We start from the raw sequence: 25,366 nt of genomic DNA on the forward strand, positions 1-25,366 counted from the left end.
CTCTTGGGCTACTGCTTTCCTTGTGTCTTTGGTGTTCTTCATTCTCCTTTACTCCAGTTGGTTGGGACCAATTGATGCATCTTAGATGGCCGCTTGCAAGCTTTGAAGACCCCAGATGCCACTCGCCAAAGTAGGGTGCAGAACATTTTCTTAATAAGCTTTGTTATGCCAACAGACCTGGATGTCCCCTGAAAGCATGGTCCCCAGACCCCTACCCCTGCTACTCTGTCCCTCAAAGTGTTTGATTGTATTCAAGAAACTTCTTAGCTTTGGTTTAGTCCAGTTGTGCTGACTTCCCCTATAGTGTGTGCTGTCCTTCCCTTCACCTAAGATAATTCTTATCTACTATCTAGTTACTAAATAACCCTCACCCTCCCTCTCCACCCTTGTAACCATCAAAGAATGTCTTCTTCTGTGTTTAAACCTTTTCTTGAGTTCTTATAATAGTCCCCCCTTTTTATGTGTAGCGTCTGCCTCCCAGGAACTCAGATTTACAACTATATTAATCCTTACCTGCTTCTTCCCTGGGAGGTACTTCAATTTTATGATTGAGAAATGGGAGGCCCAGAAAGATGCTGTGAGACTTTCCCCTTGTCAGTTAGTGAGATATAGTTAAGTTCTGAACTACTTGGTTCATGTCTCCTGTTTTTAGGCTTGTTTTATAGTCTTTTTTTTTTTTTTTCCTCTTAAAACTCCCCTCTTCTCCCCCGCCCCTGTACTATTAATCAAATGCAAAATCTGAACAACGACGAAAAGAAGAAAATATTCATATATTCCAGTTGCCAATTACCCACTATCCCCATTATTAACATTATAATCACTTTTGCTTACCTTCCCTGCTAGTGTTTTTCCTGTCTGAATTCTAAGATGGAGAAGCCAGGCACTGAGAGAATTCAGGAAAGAACAACCCAGTCTTCTCATTAAATATTAACACCAAACCAAGGAGTATGGGGAAAAGGTGAGGTAAACAGTGCACAGCCTTTCATATGTAATTTTTTAAAAACCAAGAATTCCCCTTTGATGGATTTTAACCCCTTCATATGGAGCCCTGGTAGCGCACTGGTTAAGAGCTACAGCGAACTACAGCTGCTAACCAAAATGTCGGCAGTTCGAATCCACCAGCCGCTCCTTAGAAACTATATGGAGCAGTTCTACTCTGTCCTATAGGGTCGCTATGAGTTGGAATTGACTCAACGGCAACGGTTTTGGTTTTTATATGTTGCTAATTAGAGTTCTCTGGACATGAAAGGAGGGGTTCTTGACCCTACAAGTATGTAATTTTAGGCTGGCACAGGCTTTTCATGCAACTCCATCTGGAACACAAATAGCACGAGACTAATAACCTAATTTTGAGATTTTTTTACTCAAAGATTCTTCCTAAATCATTACAATCCAAAGAGAACCTAGACACTTAATATGATTTGAGCTTAACTATTAGCAAACAGAAAGGCTTAGCATTCTAATGATTGTTTTTAAAGCAGGTTATGTTGTATTTTGGTAGGCAAAATTCCCATCCCCCCCCGCCCCGAAGCATAACTTGCTTTACCTACAAAGTATTAAAAACATGCAGATTCTGTTATAGGTGAACAATTCATAAATGAATACTGATCTTGGAAAAGTGCTTCAAACACTGCTTTAGTCAACACAGTAGTTACTTTCTTAGATCAAAGATAAGCCAGAGGCCCTTCTGGGTCAAATTCCTGATGAATGAGAAACTGGGTGAGCACACTGGCTGGGAATTCTTCATGTGATATATCACTCTTTGGGTGTGGCTCAAAAGTTTGGAGCCATCTCAGAGAGCCAATGGTGCTCCCCTAGTTGGGCAAGAGGTTAGTAGGACAGGATGGCTGAAAGAAACGTGTAGAGCAGGTAGCAAGAGAAACAGGAAGAACTAGGTCTCAGGGCTGATGCCAAAAGGGCAACTATGGGAACAGACTACCATTTCCCAAATGTGTAGTGTAGACCTGGGTAGCTTCTGCCAGTGTTTGACCTGAATGGAGAGACAGAGCTGAGGAAAACAGGTTTTCCCTCCTTACCTTTTGTTACCTCATTTGTGTAACTGTGAAAAAAGGTTAGGAAACTCTGAACTAGGCTTCAGTTGACAAGGAAAAAAAGCACAGAACAGGCAGTACATTATCTTAAAGACAAGAACGAGCAGACACTTAAAACATACAAGAAACAAATAAAACCTATAGGAACTTTCTGGGCAATCTGGAGACTTGGTAATGACAACTTTATAATATCCTGGCACACCCTAGACCTTTGGACTTCTCCAGAAACATGAATACAGTATCCTCTCCCTGCTTGGTGAAAAAGTAGAGAGGGAGGCAGCATTTATTGAGCTTCTACTCTAAACCAAGCATCATACTAGGTGCTTTCATATACACTGATTTAATAATCTTAACAACACTGTACAATAGGTATCACTGCATTGCTTTTATAGAGGAAGAAACTGAGGCTCAGAGGAGTTATGTAACCTACTCATGGTATCACAGCGAATTGGCTCAGAACTGGCAAGCAAATTCAGGATTTACAATTCCAATGTCTTCTCTATCTCCTTCTTTCCTTCCTTCTTTTCACTATCACCTCTTTAATGGTTAAATTGGGAAGAGGTCACTCACCTGCAAATATCTTTTATAGAAGGTCTTATCCTTCAAAAGGGCACTTCCTAACTGGGATTTTTCCTCTTATAAATGAAGAGCTAACTTGATCCAATATTCTCAGTCTCTATTTCAAATTTATTGTCCAAAACCTAGCCTACATATCCTCTCGAGACTCTCAGCTCAATTTTCAGTTGACAAACAGGTCTAATACCTGCAGTAAAGGGATAAAATAGCTACATCTTACTATATCCCTGTCTAATGTTCAGTGATAGTAAAATAAAGGGAAGTTATATTTAAACAACCATTTGTTTAATTAGACCTCCAATGGCCTGTGCCTGATGGGGCTAGCCTAGTTACTGATCGCTCTATTGTATATAGATGATTACTTATGGTGGCCACCTCCTTCTGTATTTTTGCTGTTATGACTCAGTGCAATTTAAAATACCCCTGGGCCTAATACAAACATTCTCAGAAGCCGATTTCCAAAGGACGGTAAGCCTCTTAAAATAGAAGCTTTCAAAATGGCATTAGTGCTCACTAACACCAGAAGGGTTTTTAGCTTGCCCTACACAATACTGCTTTATACAGGCAGTAGTTGAGTAGGATTCCCAGCAGATGCTCTAAGGGAAAAATGACAAAAAGAACTTGTAAAACTGTCGATTAATGTTTTCCTAGTTCTCTCCTATTTTCAATGCAGTTTGCCACAGCTAAACATTTTCCTGCTATACCAAAAACACCCATTGCCATCTAGTTGATTCCAACTCATAGCGAACCTACAGGATAGAGCAGAACTGTTCCATAAGGCTTCCAAGGAGTGGCTGGTGGATTCGAACTGCTGACCTTTTGGTTAGCAGCTTGAGCTCTTAACCACTGTGCCACTAGGGCTCATTAATATATTATACCAGCTATGGAAAAAGGAGTGGTCCTCAGTTTTTAGTAGCAAATTAAATCTACATTAAACCTTTTTACTGTGTGACCTGGCAAGTCACTTTGTCTTTCTGGGCCTCAGTGTACGTGTCTGTAAAATGAGATTAAACTACACAGATATCTAAGGGTCCCTTCTACCTCTGAAGTACTAAGTGAACCCAGTTGCCACTAGCATGCTCTCACTCACATCTGAACGTTCAAAGACTAAACACCTAGTTATTAATCAAAGGTTGAGATGGAGTTCAGATCCAAGTTCTACTACAATGGCTTCCTGGGCCAGCAAAAAATCAAGAGCACTGACACTGCATGTGGGTGCTGAAGAAACACCACTCAGTAATGACACAATTTTGTGCGTGAAGAGAGATGAGTGTATGCCACAGGCTTCAGAATGCTTCTGATCATTCCAGAGCAAGTAGATGGTCTTGGGCAAATATCTTGACCTGGTGCTGCTCACAGGGGTAGAGAGCAATGAGAAGCACATAACGTTAGTGACATTATTAAGAAGGGATTTTGAAAAGGGGAAATAATAATTGGGGGAAGGGTTCCTTACAAAGGTTTCAACTATTACCTATCCTGTTATACAAGCTTGAAAAAACTTTCCAGAGCTTATACATTCACCGCATTTTATACAATATGTTAAAAACAGTCACTCAACTTTTAGTGAAACATACACTTCAACCTGGGAAAGGCCCAATATCCACTGTTAATACAATCAATACTTCTTACAGCTAGACTAATCTTTCAACCATATAGAGTTCAGGGTTGGGCCTGAAAAAAGCTGTCCTGGTATGAAAAGAACACTAGTTTGGAATCAGATAAAACTGGGTTTGAATCCCAGCTTTACCACTTACTGAGTGAGCTTTGGCAAATTTTTAAACCCCACTGGGCTTCAATTTCCTTATCTGTAAAATGCGTATAATACAATCCATCTGCAGAGTTACTGTGAAGATTAGAGACAATATATGGAAAGCATTTAGCATTATACACATCATAGGAGTTTAGTAAATGCTGTTAGCAGTATTGTCTTCGTCATCATCATTAAATAAGAGGCAACAACATTGTGTATGGCCTCCCTCTTGTCAATTCAGATAATGGTAAAATAATCTAAAGCACAGAAAATAAGCAAAAACTTATCTAGAGCAGCTATATACACATAGTGGATCTTTGGTCACGGGAGAGTCCCTTAAAGTCCATTCCTAGCCTGCTCCCTTCCTAGACAAAAAGCCAAGCCTCCAACAGAGTAGAAAAAGAAATCAGTAAAGAGAGGCTACTGTAGGCAGCTCACCATCAACAGTGTGCAGGAGACATGGAATAGAAGGAAGAAAAAAAAAACCTATAAAAAGCAAAGAACTAAAAAAAAAAAAAAAGCAAGCTGTCTGGGACCATTTACTATAGTGGCACATATCTCACACCCTTACTAACCTGAGAGTGGGTTAAGCGCTTGACTACTAGCTGAAAGGCTGGTGGACTGAACACGCCCACAGATGCCTTGGAAGACAGGCCTGGCGATCTGCTTTTGAAAGGTCACAACCTTGAAAACCCTATGGAGCTCCGTTCTACTCTGCACACACTGGGTTCACCATGAGTTGGAAATGACTCAAAGGCAACTTACAACAACCTGAGAGCATCACTCTAAGCCAGAACAACACAGTTCCTAATGTGGACCCAAGGTATTTCCAATCAAGTTAGGTTCAGTGTGCTGTGTTAAAAGATGGCAGAGAAATTCTCCATAAATGTTTACTAGCATGTGAAAAGTTTTCGTGCTTCAAAAAATAGTCCTAAATTTGTGGAAAATATTTCACTTACGTGAAACAGTTATAAAAAAAACCAAGCTAGATAAATATCATATTTACTATGTAACAACACATGTAACAGAGGGGAAATCTTTGAAATGTAACCGTTCTATACAGCGAATTATTGATGCAACAAAATAGCTGAGTAAAACAGTTTTGAGTTTTCCACTGCCTTTCTTGGAAAAAAGGCTTTCCTTTTTCAAGATTTTTTTTTTTTTTTTAAGGAAAGACCATTCTAAAGCTGAAGCAGGATGAGAAAACAAGTCAGATTACACATGTTGGGTTCTCTCGTCCCCCGGCTTTTACCTCTCTTTCTGAAAATTCAAAAGTTTTTTATATTCTGTCTTCATTTCATAAAACTAGTCATTTTCCTACTGCAGAGAACCCAAAGTGCAATTACAGAAATGCACTTCTCATTGCCCCATAAATGCCTTGGAGTTGACTCTTTTAATAAAGTGATAATGAGGAGCTAAAGTTCTGCCCTGTCTCTGACTTATTTTAAATGGATACAAACATGGGCCTTGGGAGATCTGTTTTTCCTCTCTGATTTTCTCACATTGGCCTACATGTAACTTGAAGACATAACAAGTGCTACATGAATTTTAAGCTCTAGAGCAATTTAAAAACTTGAATGTTTTGCTAACCATTCAAAAATGAATAGTTTTAGCAACTAGGTCTCCATGTTCAAAGGGGCATTAAAAGCAGCCACTGCCTAAAATCAATGAAGCACTATGGGGTCAGGCACTGAGCTATGTGGTTTACATAAATTATTTAATAGTCATGATAACCTTATGAAGGTTATTATTAATATATTAACATATAATAATAATATTATTATTCCTATGTTGGAGATGAGGAAAACAAGAATTAGAGAAGTTAAGAAAGGTGCCTGGTTTTCAAGGTTAGTAACTGGAATTTGAGTCTGGGAGTTAGGATTAGTATGGTACACAGGACCAGGTGTTTTATTTTTAGACTCTATTTGGATTTGTTGGATCACTCATTGCTTTAGACCTTATCTTCTCAGTATACTAAAGAAAATATGAAACACTGAAATAAAAAGAGTAACGTATTTGCTTTTAGAACTTTATTTCTCTCTCCCACACTCATTCCTCTTATCTTTCCACTTGAGGTTTTTGGTTAGAACTGAAGGACAGAAGTGTGAAGGGGAAACGAGGCAGGACTGAATTACTGGTTAGCATTTTCATCATCTGAAAAAAGAGGTAGCTTGCTGCTGTAAACTCCTATCATAACTAACTGAACAATTTATTTCTTAAAAAGGCCCTGAGATCATCTCATTAAAAGTATACTTTAAAAAATAACTTTTTTTTTTTTTTAAAGAGGTGAAAAAGACTTTTCTTTTTTTTAAGAGGTGAAAGGGATTGCTTAACCCCTGATATTATAGAAGAACTGAATTCTTCTATAGTTGGGACAGGAGCAGAACCCAGGTCTCTCAAGGCCTACCCCAATCTGTGGCTCCCATATGACTAGTCCTTAATCTGCATCAGCGAGGTGGCCTGTTTCTGGCTGACAAAGTTTGGATTTAAATGCATATTCCATTGGGGATATTATTTCTCTCTGCATGTAAAGAAAACAAGGGGAGAGGACAGATATGTGGAGAACAGCTAAGAGTGGTCTAATATGAATACGGAGTGTAATATGAAACAAAAAAGAGACCAGTTTCTACTTTTAGCACAATTATAACTCAGAGAATTTAGTCCTTTGAGAATTTTCTAACTACCATTCAAACATCTGCCAATTTATTATAAAGGTAACAGACATGCTTATCTGAATTTATTTCCAATCTAATCTTTCTACACCAAGTCCCCAGATACGTGTGCTTAGGGCCACATATCTATAAGCTTCATTATATTTTGGCTGGGCTTTGATTTCTACAGAGTTCAGAGGACTATAGATCTTTTGAATTCAATGTAGTACAGCTATAGGCTGCAATGGTTTATGGTTCTGTGTTTATAAATAAATAGGTAGAATGCCCCAGAGAGCTTGGGCTTCCTTTTAAAGTCCTAAACTGGAATGAAGACTAGGGAACTATGCTTCATTCCCTTACTAAAATGCTTGATCACTGTGTGATCATCTTGGAAGTTATTTAAATTTGGTGTGCCTCTGTTTTGCTCTCTACAAAATGAGAGCTCATGCAGATGTCATATGACATATCTAAGGTGCTCTAGGCAATCCAGAGAAAGACACTCTACAAAGCCCTTTTAAAACCACTCTGCCATATCCAAAGGGAGGAGAACCCCAAACATAAATAATTTAGGATTTTAATTCCATATTACTTACCTATATCGCTCCTCCTGTAAGGCCTGCATTATTAAGGAATAGTCCCTCTGATAATGTTCCTTGAGCGTCTCAAAGGATTCCTCTAGTCTGGCCTGGGTTTCCCGGATCTCCTGGATCTCATGTAGTAGTGCATCAAATCCTGAGCTCTGCATGTCTAGGGTGTTTGTTTTGGAGCTGGAGGCTCCTACAGCGATGCCCCCAGTGGTGCTGTTGGCTCCCACTGAGCCTGATGTGGCACTAGAACAATCTTCCTCACTACCATATTTTGGGCTTGACTGAAAGTTTGAAATCACTCCCAAAGTCTTCCCCCCATCCTCCACTTGCCCTTCCTCTAAAGAGTCCTTCAGATTAGAGATGTTGTCTGCACTACCAAATTTGTTCCGAATCAATGAGGCAATCTCTCTGGGTTTTGAGACCACAGCTCCTGCTGCTGAATGGGTGGCCTGGGAGAAGCTGGAAAGTCCACCTTTGACACTGTCCACCACACCTTCACTGAAGCCAGTCACCTTGGCCCCCACATCCTTCAGACCCTGGTGCATGTCCCTGAAGACATCCTTTGGCTGCCGCGGGATCCCATTCTGTTCCACCTCCCGGAGCTTCCGGTGGTAGTGCTCAAGCTTCTTTTGTAGCTGGAGGATGGTTTGGGCAGATTTCTGGTTCTTCTTCTCAAAAACCTGCTTGATGCGGGCGGCCTGCTGCTTGTCTGCACTGTTGGCAAGCTTCAAGTACTCGGCAACGTTGTCATCCCGGGCTGTTTGAGCAATTTTGATCTGTTCTGTGAGCTTTAGGATCTTCTGCTGCAGGTGGGCAATAGCAGCCTTTGTGCGCTGAGGGTCTGGCGTTCCATCCACGGAGTCTGTGTGGATGCTGCCATCGGTGCTAGGAGCCACTGCACTGGAAGTCTGGGCAAGGCTGCTTACTTCCAACCGCTCGATCTAGCATGAAAGTTAAGAGGTGGATGTTAGAAGGATCCCAAGAGGACCACCTCTCCTGAATCAATGGACCAAAATGTATTGGAAATTTACCTACTCAGATCTCAGCACAGATACAAAAAAACAAAAAACCAAAAACCACCAAACCCACTGCCGTCGAGCCACTTCTGACTCATAGCAACTCAACAGCTGACCTATAATTCCTCCTAGCCTGTACAAATCTTGTCTCTCTCTTGGATACTATTCCTCATACAAGTATACTTTGTTTTAAGCTAAAGAGATAAATGAAAAAAGATTTGCACAAGATATAAACTGAGGATATTCTTCTTATTACTAGAGGATACACTACAGTATTTCTTTAAATAACAAAGCTTCCCTAGTGGATTTAAAACATGAATTAATTCACAAACATTCTTTACACATACTTTTGTTTAGAAGCACATCTATGTAAAACAAAGTGCGTGTTTATTTCAATTTAATAATATGAAAATCATTTTGGTATTTAGACATCGCTGTAATTCTGGTCCATGCTCTCAGATTATGGTCATCCTAAAATGTTGACAAGAATAGGTATCTCTTACTGGCTAGATAAAAAATCCAATTTTTATCAGAGTGTCTTTTTATCTAAATCATGTCAAGGCTGATGGGATTATTCTCTCTAGTCTAACAAGGACACCTAAATTGATAACTGAGGACAGCTGGAGGTAAGAATGGGCGGGCGCTGCTGAAATTAGCAAGGATGGATGAAGCATAGTCTTGAGAGTTAAAAAATAATCGTAACTGTAATAAACTTGGCAAGATACCTTAAAGACTCATGGACAAGGATAGTAACAGGTAAGTAATCAAGCAAGTCAACAACCAAGTTTTAGGTCTTTTACAGCTCAAATTTGTCAGTTATAGCCAGTAAGGTTTTTGTAAGGCAAGGGACTTCAAAGCACACACATTAACTATCCTTTTACTGTATGGATGACCAATTATTCAAAAGAGCTGGAGAAAAAGACAAGCTATTCAGATTCGAAGGTTTAAGCTACCACACTTATCAGGCAAAGCTGGGGAGAGGTCAGGGTTCTCTTAATTCAAGAAGAAAAAAAAAAACCTTCAAGAAGGTGCCTCTGGATGTGGACTGTGGTAGTGAATAAGCGTAGGGCCAGAACAAAAAGGCTTTAGAAGTTATTCTCTATTGAGCAGTAACAGAAAAGAGTAATTTTCTTTCTAGAGGAACAAATGAGAAATACTACATATTTAAATAAAATAAAAAGATAATTTAATATTGAAATTGATGGCAATATTAATAAAAAGAAAGCTAATAAAAATGTAATTTAAAAATCCCCGAACTATCCAGAATAGTTAGCGACTAGCACAGTAACTGTTTTGTGTCACTTTCTCCTTCAGTCCTGTTCATCTTTTGGTGCTTGCTAACAAGCAATGAAATGGCCAGAGGAATGGCAGCAAAAGCGGGGAGGAGGAGCCGGAGTTCCAGATAACCAGGTTGCCAAGGGTTGCAACAGGAACTCCTAGAAACTCACGTTTTCAGTACCCAAAGTCTTTTAGGTTGTGTAGGTTTCCATTGTTGGGAATTCATATCCAGTGTGGAATCTGAGAGCCCCAAGTGCCTTGTTTCTCTCACCTATCCATTCTGCTTTTTTCCCTCTGAGGCGAATGGGCAGAGGAATAGTGGTATGTGGGAAGGAAACATCTGAGAATCTACTGTGTGTTAGGCACTATACATATGCTATCCTTCAGTCCTCACAACGGCCCAATATATATTATTTTTTATTCATTTTACACATGAGCAGATTACTTAACCCTGTTTCCTCAACTTCAAAGTACTAGTAAGAGGCAGAACTGGAATTCAAATCCAAGTCTGTTTAACTGCAAAGTCTGTGCCGTTTTCCCCAAAATCTTGTGCCTAGCTCAGGCACAAAAGGAATTAAGAATTATTAAATACATAAGTAAAGTCTAAGGTGTATGCTATTCTCTAAAACAAATCCAGCAGTTGGTATTCTAACTACAGTATATAATATGATTCTGATCATGTACTTCCGTATAATAACTCTAAATCTATTATATTATAAAAAGAAAATAAACATCACTAGATCCAAGATGACAAGCTTATGCACGCTCCAGTTTTCTCTCAGGTTCTTTGATATTAACTTGAATATCAACTTACACACAATCTGTTGGCTAAAGAAGTGACTAGATACGGAAATCTAACTACTTAACTATGACTCTGAGAGGATCAGCATTGATCATACTGGTGAAAAGACTTTGCTTAGGGACTAGAATCAAGGCTTGATTACATTTCTAAAAATGAAAAAAAAAAAACCACAACAAACTTTCAATATAATTAATTACAAATCATCATGGTTTAGATGCAATTTTATTTTCCTACATAGTAACTAAAGAAACAAACCAGAGTGTCTTTAATCTTACTTCTGTCCTCCCTGGACTTTTTGGAGCCACAGCATGCCCTCCCAATGCATGGCTGCCACTTAGAATCATAAATATGCCTGCAAGAGTACAGCTGACAGAACCCACTATCTTCAGCCTCCCAAGAAATAACCCACAGTTTCAGCAGGAAGGTAGTTTAACACCTGAAACTGTGAGTCGCTGGATTACTCCGTAACTCCTCCTAATTCAGGATAACACCAGCAACAGCAATACCACCAACTCAAAAGGGCTTCATTTCTGACCATATCTTGTATCACAGCGCCAGTGTAGCAAGTCCTGCCCACTCATAGCTGAGGTTAGAATTAATTTGCATAGAAAAAAGTTGGGATCAAAAATCAGTCAGTTAAATATATCTGATTACCTATTATGAGCTAGGCAGTGTGCTACAAAGCTAGGGAATGGTCAGAAACTTTTTGATGCAACTGTTGCTCTAACAAGTAGACTATAGTATCTGCACTTCGTCTCTTACTATTAAGAATTCATTTGCCAGACTTAAATTATCTATTTAAATGCTCTGATCGGAAAACAGCCCAAGAGAAAATTTAAAAGGTGACACCTTGAAACACTAATTAAGCAGGGCAGAGTAGAGCCATTAGTGTACAGTATTTGATAAAGTTTTATAACTGCTCTCAATTTTCATTTGCAAATATATAAAGAGATCTATTAACTTAGGGACCCCTAGTGACATAGTGGTTAAAAGCTCAGCTGCTAACCAAAAGGTCGGCAGTTCAAATCCACTAGCTGCTCCTTGGAAATCCTATAGGATTTGGGTTTTTTTTTTTTTTGGTATCTACTTAGGTGTCCCTGGTGGTGCAGACGGTTAATGTGCTCAGCTGCTAACCGAAAGGTTGGAGGTTCAAGTCCACCCAGAGGTGCCTCGGAAGAAAGGCCTGACAACCTACTTCTGAAAAATCAGCCATAGTTATACTCTGACACATACTGGAGCACCATGACTTGGAACTGACTCCAGGGCAACTGGTTAACTGGTTATCTACTTAAGTGGATGAAAGTATCAGAACATGTCAGCACTAAACTTTGAGAACAATTACATATAAAGACAATATGGTAGAAAGAGAACTGACAAGAATAAAAGGACCTGGGTTCAAACTTGTCTTTACCTTACTATAGCTGTGTGTCTTTAGGCCATCTACTTAATCTCTTTGAGCTCCAGTTTTCTCATCTATACAAGGAGGCTATAATCACCTCATGAGATTATTAAAAAGTATGTTAAATGTGTGTTAAATCTAATTGTGCCTGGCAAACATGTAAGCATTTAAAAAGTTCCCTTCTTCTATCACTTCACTAGACTGTAGGTTCATTACTAAAAATTCAAGCACATATTTTTAACTAGAAAAGATTCAGAAATCCAACTTAACATCACCGTCTTCAATAAAAGCAAACAGCCCGGTCCTGTTTACTTAGTGTGATGAAGTCATCTTATCTATGCTTTATAGAGTATTCGCTGCTCTTTCAGAAATCCCATATTCTGCACATTAAATAATCCACTTCAATTCTGAGAAAATGAAGAAGACATCTTAGGCTAAAAAGGAGAAGGTGGTGGAGAGCAGGAAAGTCTCTGTAATTAATCTGAAAACAAATACAGGCTTGATTATTTTGGTTTTCTGAAAGTGGATCCTTTCCAAGGCCAATTTCACACAATGGGTTGCTCAGTGGCCCGTGTAAGTAGATGCTGGGGCACCTGCATGCAGACCAGCTTCACTGATTTGTTAAAAATTTTTATCTGAGATGTTGTTAGCTGCTGTCGAGTTGGCCCCCCACTCATGGCGACTCCACGCACAACGGGACAAAACACTGCCCAGTCCCGCACCATCCCGATTATTGGTTAGGATCAGAATGTTGTGATTCATAGGGTTTTCACTGGCTGATTTTTGGAAGTAGATTGCCAGGCCCTTCTTCCTAGCCCATCTTAGTCTGGAAGTTCTGCTGAAACCTGTTCAGCATCATAGCAAATGCAAGCCTCCAGTGACACACAGGTAGTGGCTGCACATGAGGTACACTGGCTGGGAATCAAATCCTAGTCTCCTGCATGGAACGTGAGAATTCTACCAATGCCTCATCTGAGATACAGTAGCCATGTTTTCCTAACCAAAACTGGAGACTGTGGGTCAATTCAAGTGTACTTAATTAAGAGGTGCAACAGCATGGAGTATTTGATTTTTGGAGACCTCCCCAAAAATCCAATTTATAACTTGCAACCCCTAGAGATTCATAATCTTTGTCCTAGAAACCACACAGGGTTCTATCTGTTAATCAACCACAAATAAGATGACTTCACGCTAAGTAAACAGGACAGGGCTACTGGCTTTTACTGAAGATGGTGATGTCAAGCTGTATTTCTCAATCTATTCTAGTTAAAAATATATGCTTGGATTTTGAGTAATGAACCTACAGTCTAGTTAAGTGATAGATGAAGGAAAGTTTAAATGCTTATCATGTTTGCCAGGCACAATCAGACTTTTATGACACAAGTCTCATGAGGATGCTCTGGTTGGTTCTTACAAGCTTTTCTTTTTCTGTCAGTCAGATTTTGTTGAGGCAGTAGAACAGAGAGAAGAGTCCGTACTCAGGAGTTAGACAGCTCTGGGTTTCAATTTTGTCATCTTCTCGAGGCTTGCCTTTGCCAACACAACTCCTCCATACTCCACCCCTGCCAAAGGGGGCGGAGGGAACCATAGTCTACAAGCACTTTGTTCAAAAGTATTTATATCTTAATCATGGGCTTTTTTTCCCACCTGTCTCCACTATCTCACAGTAAGAGATCACTTTGTGGAACAATTCTCTCATGTGCTATCCTGACATTTAGGTGGCTGCACAGGCACCGACCGCACTGTGGAGGGATAGGAGGAGATCTCAAGTTGGGGTTGCAGAAAATCAGAACGGACTAAGTTCTACTAGCCAATAGCCAGCAAGCTTTTTCTCTAGGCATGAAATCAAGATTTAGCGTATAGTCCAAAAATCTGGCCTTTTCAATTGTCACTAAAGTTCTCTCACTTAATAAATAATTTTTGTACTCACTGGAGCACTTCCTGAAAGTTTCAGGAATCACTTTTTCACATTTTTTACAGAGAACTTTGGTTGCATTGAACAGAAAAAATAAGTGACATATATCAGAGAGAAGGGGAGACACACTGTTCAACGTAACCAGGGAGTTTCAAATGTCAGTTCACTCGTGCATGCCAGTGGAAATATGTGAGAAAAGACTGTAGGCCAGCATGTTAAGAATGTCACAGGAGGATATACTGGATGGACAGTTGGAACAGATGATCCAAGTTTCTTTCTAAGGTTTTACTTTTGTTAAAAAGGTATAGACTTTAGAATGAAGTATATGATTAGCCTGAAGCATAAAAATCTGCTAATGTGGGCTAATGTTAAAATTAGCTTCTATTTTCTAAGCATGCACTACCAAGCAAAAGAAGATGACACAGAAACATGTTTTTACTCTGAGGATTTAAAAATATATATAAAACCCATGTGCTTATAAGCTCATTTGACTGTAAAACTGCTAACAGTGAGTTCCTCCTCACAAGTTAATTTCTGCTATAAATACTTTTATGACACAAGTCTCATTAAGACAAAGATTTCCAAGTCTCAGCTCAATTCTACTTATTTCAAGCAATATTTGTTAAAACAAAACTCTAAAGCAATGCAAGAATTTGGAAAGCTCTATGGCACCTGTGACAGTCTGGCCGTCCCTGCACTGGCTATCAAGTCTTGTTAGGCAGCCTGGGAAGAGTAAAAGCTCCAAGGAGGGGCTGTCCAAACTTTAAGTACTCAACTCAGTTTCAGGGTCTAATTCCTCTTCTTGTTTTTAAAGTGGTCTTAAGACTGTATACCTCCAGCCCATACTTGCTTTTAAAATGGTCTCCCAAATGTATACCTCTAGCTTACATTTCCTTAAGTCTAGACTCATATATCTATCTACTCAATATCCTACTTGGATGTCTCTAAGCCATTTCAAATTTATTATGTGCAAAACTGAGTTCCTGATATTCCCCAAACCTGCACCTCCAATAGTCTTTCCTATCTCAGTTAAGGGCTACTTCATCTTTCTACTTGCTCAGACCCAAAGCCTTGAAGTCATCTTTCAATCCTCTTTCTCTCACACACCATATCCAATTAACAACAACACTGATTATCACAGTTGCTGACACATATACTATAGTATCTACATGTGCTAGGCACTGTTCTAAACCCTTCTGTATGTTTAGTAAATTATTTAATTCTTAAAATGACACTATTAGATGAGTATTGTTATTATCTTCTTTTATAGCTAAGAAAACTGAAGCATAGAGAATTTAACGTAAGTTGTCCAAGATCACAAAGTAAAGAAGCAGCAGAACCAATGTTTGAACCCAGACAGCGTGGCTGCAGAGTATGTGTTGTTAACCACTATGTTCACCATACTGCCCCAGCAAATGCTTGGGCTCTATTTGCTAAACAGATCCAGAATCTGACAACTTCTCACTGATCCACCACTGCTGCCACCCTGGTCTAAGGTACCATTAACTCTCACCTGGATTATTGCAACAGTCTCCTAACTATTATTGCAATAATTTCCTTATCAATTTTCCACACAGCAGTCAAAGTGATCCTTTTAACACATACGTCAGATCACGACACTCTCTTACTAAAAACTCTTCAATGACCTGAAGTTGGGCAGTGTTGTTCTTTTTCTTCTTTACAATATTTTGTTCTTTATATTGTGTTGGCTATTCTAGATATTTTGTCTTTCCATGTAAACTTTATTTCCATATAAATATTTATTTATATTGATATCTACAATATAACTTCTGGGATTTCAACTGGGATTGCATTGAATCTATAGATCAATTTGGGAAGAAATGACACCTTCCCAATAATACTGAGTCTTCCTATCTATAAATATGAAGTATCTTTATTTAGATCTTCTTTGGTTTCTTTCATCAGAATTTTTATATTTATTATATAATTAACTGCTATTTATATGATCTAACCATCTGAGAATTCTTTTCTATGTTACTTTTATTGAGAGGGGATAAATACGGCAAACTCTGGTGGAATTCCCTACTGCTTGGCAAGAATAGGAAACAAACAACAAACCCTAAAGTCAAGTCACCTTTGCCTCCTAGGCCTGGAGAAAGGAATTTCTATTCATCTGCCTCTCACCAGAAGTCCCGGTACCCATGCACTCCACAAGTGGGCTCCCCTGATCTCATCCCCTGAATGTACACTGCACCTCTCCTATCGCCACCTCCTCCCAGAAGACAAGATAAAGAGCTGCTGGTCCTTAGTAAGAAACCTGGCTCTTTCCTTCCTATCTCAGCCCACATAAGAAATGAACTGTTTATGAACCCAATGAGAATGACAGCCTGAGAGTGGCCCTATGACTTGTGAATTACCCATGGTAGAAAAAGGGAATGGAACTAACATGTACTGTGCATCTGCTACTATGTGCTTGACACTTAACCACATTATCTCATTAATCTGGTAAGGCAGGCATTATTGTCCTCATTTTCTACATGAAAAATAGCTTGCAGGTAAACTCAAGTCTTTAATTCCAAACCTTGGGATCTCTGTTTAATCGTACACCCGTACCCGATCTTTAAGAGACTTTAAGTAATCCAGCATTACTTGATTTCTCGCAACTGAATAAGAAATTATTTTAAGAGAAATTTATTTAAACAGAAGGGACAGATCACTCTTACACTCTTGATAAAAACTTCTCAACAGATCAAGCTTCTGTCCATCAAAAAAAAAAAAAAAACTTTAGCATGGGATACTCCAGGCTACTATCTTTCTTAGAATCTATACTTACTTTTGAGAACACAACTGTTTTCTTGTACAACAGAACAAATCAAACACACCTATAAAGTTGGTGTAGATGCCTACTTGTGTATACTGTCTTATATCTTAAGGGAGTCTCATCTGTTTTAAAAGATCCTGGAAATGTCAATTTACCTTTTACCTGTACTTCATTCTTTTTCAATATAATGTTCAGACTTGCTTAGATTTTTCCCATTAAAAACCTGTGATGATAAAATGTAATATGTAAACCAACTACCACAAAAAGAACATAGAGGATATAATCTAGTTTAGCCTTTCAAATTAAAATGGGACTTTAACTTCTGACTATAAAGGATTTAATTAAGTACACCAATAAAGAGTTAGCATAAATTTGTAACTGGTACGGATTTCAGAGGATAGTTTGTTTCTCAGGTTTTTAATATAAAGGTATCTGTAACACCTAAGGAGTCACTGGGTGGTACAAACATTTAATGTGCTCAGCTGCTAACCAAAAGGTTGGAGGTTCAAGTCCACTCAGAGGTGCCTCGGAAGAAAGGCCTGGCAATCTACTTCCAAAAAATCAGCCACTGGAAACCCTAAGGAGCAATTCTACTCTGACACACATCGGGGTGCCATGAGGTAGAGTCAACTCGATGGCAACTGGTACTGGTACTGGTACTGGTACTGGTAACTCCCAAAAGGCATTAGAAATTCAGGTCCCAAAGGGCTAGAGAATCAACACATATCAGCACTAACTGAGATAACAAAAAGGAAATTTAACTAAAAGACTTCTGAATAGGCAAATCTAATGGTTATGCTTCTGAAGGAATTACTTAAATGGGAAGGAACAAACCTGAAAGAACACTGAATGTATTCTAGAATTACTCCAAACAGAGAATGAGAAAAGAGGAGACACAGAACAAGGCCAGCCGTGGATGCTGGTCCTTTTCCTGGCTTGGCCAATTCCTTCACATGTGATAGTGACAGCAAGAGTTCAGTTTCAGTTCTGATAAATTACAAATACAGTTCATATCAAAAGCAGAAAAATATATGATGAAGGGGACTTCAGGGATCTACATATGAAAGAAAGAACATTTTCTACTATGTATCTAGGTATCTCTACCACATGCCTGTCAGATTGTCATACTGTGGTGACTTTTCTGTTGCTGTGATGTTGGAAGCTATGCCAGTGGTATTTCAAATACCAGCAGGGTCACCCATGGTGGACAGGTTTCAATGGAGCTTCCAGACTAAGTGATTAGGAAGAAAGGCCTGGTGATCTACGTCTAAAAATTAGCCAAAGAAAACCTTATGGATCACAACACAGCAGTGTCTGACTCACTTGCTTTGGACACATCATCAGGAGGGATCAATTGCTAGAGGCGGACATCATGTTTCGTGAACTAGAGAGCCAACAAGGGCATCGGAGGCATTTGGTGAGATGAATTAGCACCAAAGCTGCAATAATGGACTCAAACATGTTAACAATCCCAATAGCCTCCTGATGGTTTTAGGTATCTCCAGCTCTCCTTTTTTCCCCCTAATCCACTTTGTACACCACTGGTCTGTGAACATTCCATTGATTGATTTACCTTTTTTAACTTGGTTTCCCTTGGGTCTAGTTCACAGATTGTGATTATGAGGGTGATGCAGGACCAGGCAACATTTTGTTCTGTTGTATAAAAGGTAGCCATGAGTCAGAGTTGATTCAATGGCAGCTAACAACAACCATCAAGGTATCTATACGGTAAAAATGTAGGACAGCCTAGAGATTAGCTGGGAACAGATAGATGGCAGAAGCAAAAAATGTAGGATACCCTAGAGATTAATTGGGAACAGATAGATGGGGGAAGCATATCATGGTGCTATAACATTAAGGAAGCAGATTATAGAATAAACTGAGGCTTCAATTATTTATTTTGCAAATATTCTTTATTTTTTAATATAAAGCACTGAACAAAGGTATAATCCCTGCTCTCAAGGAACACACGATCTAGTTGGTGGGACATGGAAATGATCAACTGAAATATAGGTCCAATTAAGTAACTTGCTACAGTAGATACGGGAGCCCTGGTGGCGCAGTGGTTAAGAGCCACAGTGAGCTACGGCTGCTAACCCAAAAGGCTGGCAGTTCGAATCCACCAGCCACTCCTTGGAAACCATATGGGGCAGTTCTATTCTGTCCTATAGGGTCACCATAAGTTGGAATCGACTTGATGGCAACGGGTTTTTTTTTTTTTTTTTTAATAGTAGATACGAAGGCAAAGTACTTCTTGAACTCAGGAAGGACATGTGTATTCAGAGGAAGGGAAAGGAAACAGAGAAGGTTTCTTGGAGGAGGCGGCAATTGAAAGGAATCTTGAGAAAGAAATTTTTGATACAGAAAGGGGAAAGAAAAGGCATTTCAGGTTGATAACCCAGTATGAGCAAAGTCCCAGAAAAAGGAAATGCAATAGCATTTTCTACATAACTGAATGGCTCATGAGGCTGGAAAAATATGGCAAAGGCGAGGACTGTGGTAGGAGATGAGCCGCCAAGCTAAGTTTAAACTACTGTTTTGGACTTTATTCCAAAGGATACCACTGAAGGTTTTCCCAGTGGTAACAGTAACATCTCCTTTGGAATCTAGACTTGTAGATCCAAACGGCTACCTGACTATATAAAAATCCACATGTCCAAAATTAAACATAATCTTCCTCGAAACCTGGTCATCTTCTAGTTATACAAGTCCAAACCAAATCAAAACCCAGGAGCCATTCTTGATATCTTTTGCCTTCTACCTATATCCAATCCAACACCAAATCCTGTCAACGTTACTTTCTACATTTCCATCGAATTACACAATACTCTCCATCTATCTGTACTGCCACCACGTGAGGATGGACGACTCTTAACTCTCTTCCGGACCACTCATCCTAACTGATCTACCTGCATTCACTTAGCCCTCCCTTGAACTGGAGAAGCTTTATTATTTTTTTCTAAAGAAGTCCAAAATCACGTAGTGCTTAAATTCTTTCAATAGCTTACCATAACTTTTGTTTTTTCAATTTAAAACTTTTTATTATGGAAAATTTTAAACATACACAAAAGCAGAGCAAATAATGTAGTGCATTTCCATATACTCATCACCTAATTTATACAATTTTCAACTCATATCCAACTTCTCTCTATCTTTCCATCCCCTACCCCTCCACTGAATTATTCTGAAGCAAATCTCAAGACATCAGATCATTTCATCTGAAAACTTTCAATATATATTCCTAAAAGCAAAGGACTCTTTTGAAAACAAAACAAAAAGTACTACAAAACTACCATGATACCTAAAAAACAAAACAAACAAAAAAACCACAATTTCTTGGTATCATCAAATATCCACTTAGTGTTCAAGTTTCCCTGATTGTCTCATAAATGTTTTATTTAAATCAAAATCTAAACAAGGCCCATGCATTGCATTTGGTTGATAGGTCCCTTAAGCTTCCTTTGATCTTTAAGCTTCTCCAACCTTCCCCCCCACCAAATATTTTATTGTGCTTTAGGTGAAAGTTTACAGAGCAAATTAGTTTCCCATTCAACAAAGTGTTGCATGACATTAGTTGCAATCTCCACACTGTGTCAACACTCTCCCCATTTCCACCCTGGGTCCCCCTTTCCTTAAGTCTGGTTTTCCAACCCCTTCCTGCCTTCTCATTTTTACTTTTGGGCAAATGTTGCCCTTTCGATCTCATGTAATTGTTTGTTCTATGGAGCATGTTCTTTTCAGGTGTTACTGTTTATTATCTAGGCCTGTGTATTGCTTGGCTGGAGGGTGGTTTCCGGGAATGGTTGCAGTTCCAAATCAGAGGGGTGTCTTAGGGCCATAGTCTCAGGGGTTCCTCCAATCTTTAAGATGTCAGTAAGTCTGGTCTTTTTTTATGAATTTGATCCTCTGTTCTACATTTTTCTCCTGCTCTGTCTAGGACTGTCTATTGTGATCCTGGTCAGAGCAGTTGGTAGTGGTAGCTGGGCACCATCTAGTTCTTCTGGTCTCAGGGTCACACAGGCTGTTACCATAACTCTTAACCCTTTCATTACTAAATTTTTATTAAAAAAATTTTTTTTTGATGCTAGGTGTTTTCAGTAATTATGACATACTGATTCAAAGACCAATTTGGAGTTATGGATTTTGAGATATATGATCTGGTAATACAAGCCACCTACAAGCTGAGTGGTACTGTGGCACCACTGATCTGTGAGATGACGATATGCCAATAAGAACTAAATAAATAGTTTATTGCGAGTGCCTTTCCATTAGATTACATGGGGAACCTCTGGTTTTCCAAATATTACAGAGAAAAACCAAAACAAGGCCATCAGGGCCCCCTACCTATCACATAGGAAAGCCATAATCACACCTGCAAGCCTTATCTCAGGAAATAATAAAGGAAAAAAGGCAAAAGTTTATAAAACTAACACATCCAGGAAGCATCACCTAATAGAACACTCAACCTCCACAATAATGTGGCTCCAATTCTGATCTGCTGAGGTTCATGCATTTCAAAAGGGAGCCACCTTGACACTAAATACGTAACTGGAATAACACCTTACCTCTGAGGTCCAGAGGCATAAAAAGTGGCTGGTATACCGTTAACACGAACAGTAATGCAAGAGTTTTTAAAGAACAAGAATGCAAACGTGGTCTATAAAGTTCACATGGTTAGGCCCTGATCTACCTATTTAGCTTCCCCCTGCTCTTAGTCACGCTGGCCTTTTTTCAGCCTCTGGTGCTCATTGAGTTTCTTTCTACTATAGGGCCTTTGCATGTGCACTACTGCCCACTCATCCTCTCTTTAACTCTCAGTCAGGCATTTTGCTAGGTGCTGGGTATATACTGATGAACAAAACAAAAAAGTCACTGTCTTCATGTGGCTTATGGCTGAGTGAGTAAAAGTGGTAGAGACAGAAAAATCAATGGCCAAACAATATAAATTGTGAAAAGTGCTATCCAAATAAAGAACAGTGCTATGAAAAAAGGAATATGTAAGGATATTTTAGATTGAGGTGTGCAGGAAGGTCATAGATGGCTTCTTCGTAGAGGTAGTATTTAAACTGAGCCCGCAAAGATATAAAGGGAAGTCATTACTTTAATCAGCTCATAAACAAGGAAAAACATTATTACTATAGGTTCTATGTGCCAAGAGAATATAAAATTTGCAGTTTTATCATAGTCAAGATGAAAATATACAGTTAAAGAATGCAATAAAAAAAAAAAATTGCCTATTTACTACTTCCTAGAATTCAGTTGGTGGAAGATGGAGACTCTGTTACCAAAAAGTCTTAAGGAAGGTGCAAGAGGATACTAAGAGAGGAAAAGGTCAGTAAACAGGGAAAGGGCCACCTGCCCAGTAATCTAACAGAGTATATGGATAGTATTTACAGGGCTTACATAACCAGTGAGTCAGCAAAAAGTCAGGTGTCAATGGATCTCTTCTGTGCCTACTCTCAGCAGCTAGGAAACTTGGCTCTCCCTACTGGTGAGAGGAGGGGCCTAAGAACAAAATCTGAGCTAGGCTAATAAAACACAGTCACCATAGCTTCCAGCAACACTTGCCTAAGTTAGGATGAAGAAAAGTAAATCATCATGCTTAGAAAAATCTAAGAAGTAGGATCCAATTTAAAGCAGATTAGAGCAAGGTGTCGCTGGTAGGGTTTCACGGGATCTAATGTGGCCCATTTCTCTACCTTGTAATAATACAATAATAATACATTTATTAAAGATTCCAGAATCTGCTAAAAGCAAAACGTAGATTTCAAGAAGAAAATGTCCTTATCGTTCTTGGAATCCAGAAGTATTTCAGGGCTGTGTTCTACAATTTTCTCTAATAAAGGCTAATATGTATTAATAGTAACAGAAAAAGGCTTCATTCTGACAAATTTGGGTCTGGAAAAGAAAATGTATGAAAGAGAACATAAAAGAGATTCAATCACAGTTCAGGCAAAGAGATACAGCACTAACAACTACTTGATATTGAACTGCGATGATTATGAACCCAAGACAACACCCACCAACGCACAGCTATGAAAATAGCAGACTCCTCATCCCGCCTTCCTCCACCTCCATACTTATGTTCTCAGTCTATTACTGTTCCAGTGGCAACAACTCAGAAAGAGGAGGAAGCATTTATTTTTCTTTCTCCACTTTAAGACATAGGGAAAGCTTTAAAAAAAAACAAAACAAAACACACACACAGGAAGGGGCGGGGGAATAATTATGACTATTCAAAAGAAGGAAAGGATATCTAACTGCTAGTCAGTGTTCTTTGCTATGGAAATTCCTGGCTTCTGCTTGCTCATAGACATCTGAGAAAACTTGATGATTATCTTTGAAGGTCAGAAATGAATGACCAGAAATAGTGTTTTCCTCTCTGGCTCCCCTGGTCATTCTTTTCCATCAAATGTGATTCTGTAAAACGTTTCATTTACTGCTAAGAGGCTATTGCTATGTAGCTGGTATAGAAAAGTAAAAAATTAAGGAAAAAATATCACAAGGAACACATTTATCTTACCAAAAACCCCTGTCAGGCAGTCTGTTGTTTTTGCTTGCCACAAAACTCATCCTTCATTTCTGCACTGCCAGAGTAACCTTGGATCATGAAAACAAATCACAATCTCTGCTGGCTATAAGCTTTTTCCATTTGTCCCAGCTTCCAAACTGCAGAGGAGCTGTGGCATAGTCTGTCACGGCTGCATATACTTGGTTTCCGAGAATAACACCGTAAATGAGGGCAGCTACCACTGGGAACGCATTCCCCCACCAAAAGAGCCAGTCGCAACGAAGCTTCTAGTGGATCCCTGGGCTCCTCACCTTCACAGCCTCAGAGAAGTGCCTTTCACAGAACAGGCAGGTACAGCCGCACCACATCAACATCCCAGCATGGCCAATCCGCTGCAGTGCCCACCTCACCTCAGCCTATGCACAGTTGCAGTTCTGTCTCCTGCATCAACTCTTACAGCTTGCTACATATAGGAGCCTAGGAGGGAGGAATCTGCGCTGCATAAATAGAAAGCTTCTGCCAAACAAGCATCCTTGTGTGTGTGGGGGTGTGGGTGTGTGTGTAGTTTGCCAGTGCTGCTAATGCAAATGAATAGTTTGATTCTGAGAATGGAGATCACAGACAGTATCTGCCTCTCTTCTCCAGCTGTGAGCATCTTTTATAAAAGACAAAAGCATCAAACTGGTTGGATTTAAAGCTACAGAGCATAAATTCAACATTCACATTTGTCTTTTCATTTAAAACCAGATAAAGTTTAGAGAACAGCTTAAAGGTTAAAAAAATTCTAAATAAAATAACACTGTTTAGGTAGCTTGGTGCAATAAATACAAAAAGACAAAGAAATCTACCCATGTTTTGATAAAGGACCAGAAGATTGACAGGACAGATTTCCGTGCTTTCCTAATGTTATTTTTCTTTCTGGGTTTGTAAAAGCATTTAAATGAAAATCGAGCAAGAGTAAGAACTGAGCAAGACCTAAAAACTTAGTCACTGTGGACAAAGGGAAAAAATACTTCTGAATGAAAAGAAACTCTCAGAAATCTAAGCAACTGATTAAAACATCAAAACCATAAGCTCAGGCCCTGTACCATCCCACAGTATTTACTGGATAGCCACAACACTGCAGGAAAGAACTGAACATCTTAAAGAGACTGTTCCTGCCCTGAAAAAATCACTTTGGGATTTCAGCAAGTTATTAGATCTGAGCTTTATTTCTTCATTTGTAAAAAGCAGTTGTGGGCAATGCACACAGGAGGAACTTTAATGATTATAAAATTGAGTGTAGCATATATAATGTATAATATCCAATTACACTTATCTGAGGTTAATATGCAGAAAGGAATCAGACATGAAAACGATTTAATATAGAACAGTCTAGTCTTTTCTAAATGCTTGAAACTCTGGTGATTTGTGTACTTCTGTTTAAGAATGGAGGCTAGAAGGTCAGGCCAACACAGTACTGAGGTTGGAGAAAGACTTCCTATCAGCATTCACCAGCTTCATACGACGTTCTTCCAGTTAAATCAGATGAAGCCCTCTGAATGGAATCCAAAGCACCTTCATGCATCTGAAGGAAATGCTGGGTTGAATCCATGACTCCAAATAGTTCTCTTTTATTTCTAGAGGCAGAAAACTCTGACCTCGATGCTCCAGAACAAATTTATAAAGAATTTTATGACCTAATACAAGTTTTGTCTTCCTTTAAAAATTAGGTTGTTACGCACATGGAACATTCTCCAGAAGAGACCACATATTAGGCCATAAAGCAAGGCTTAACAAAATCCAAAGCATCGAAATATTACAAAGCATCTTTTCTGACCATAGCCGTAAAAGTAGAAATCAACAACAGAAAAAGCAACAAAAAAAAAATCAAACACACGGAAACTGAACACCACCTTGCTCAAAAACTACTGGGTTATAGAAGAAATTAAGGATGGAATAAAGAAATTCATAGACTCAAACGAGAATGAAAACACATCCTACCAGAACCTTTGGGACACAGCAAAAGCAGTGCTCAGAGGTCAGTTTACAGCAATAAATGCACACAT

General features: G+C 39.1%; 1 protein-coding gene across 10 annotated transcripts in view; it reads right to left on the reverse strand.

The window, feature by feature from the left end:
* The window catches only part of TMCC1 (transmembrane and coiled-coil domain family 1), a 202,611-nt gene that overhangs the window by 14,689 nt on the left and 162,556 nt on the right, over positions 1-25,366 (reverse strand). For 9 of the 10 annotated variants that reach the window (XM_004368356.2, XM_023741340.1, XM_023741382.1 and 6 more), the window contains one exon: positions 7,622-8,556. In XM_004368356.2, the coding sequence (XP_004368413.1) occupies positions 7,622-8,556 (935 nt within the window). Of the gene's footprint in view, positions 1-7,621; positions 8,557-23,629; positions 25,113-25,366 lie in introns of those variants that run through there. The other variant, XM_023741426.1, reaches the window with a different exon arrangement.

This window comes from Trichechus manatus, unplaced genomic scaffold (genome assembly GCF_000243295.1).
Source record: "Trichechus manatus latirostris isolate Lorelei unplaced genomic scaffold, TriManLat1.0 scaffold00001, whole genome shotgun sequence".
Taxonomy (NCBI): domain Eukaryota; kingdom Metazoa; phylum Chordata; class Mammalia; order Sirenia; family Trichechidae; genus Trichechus; species Trichechus manatus.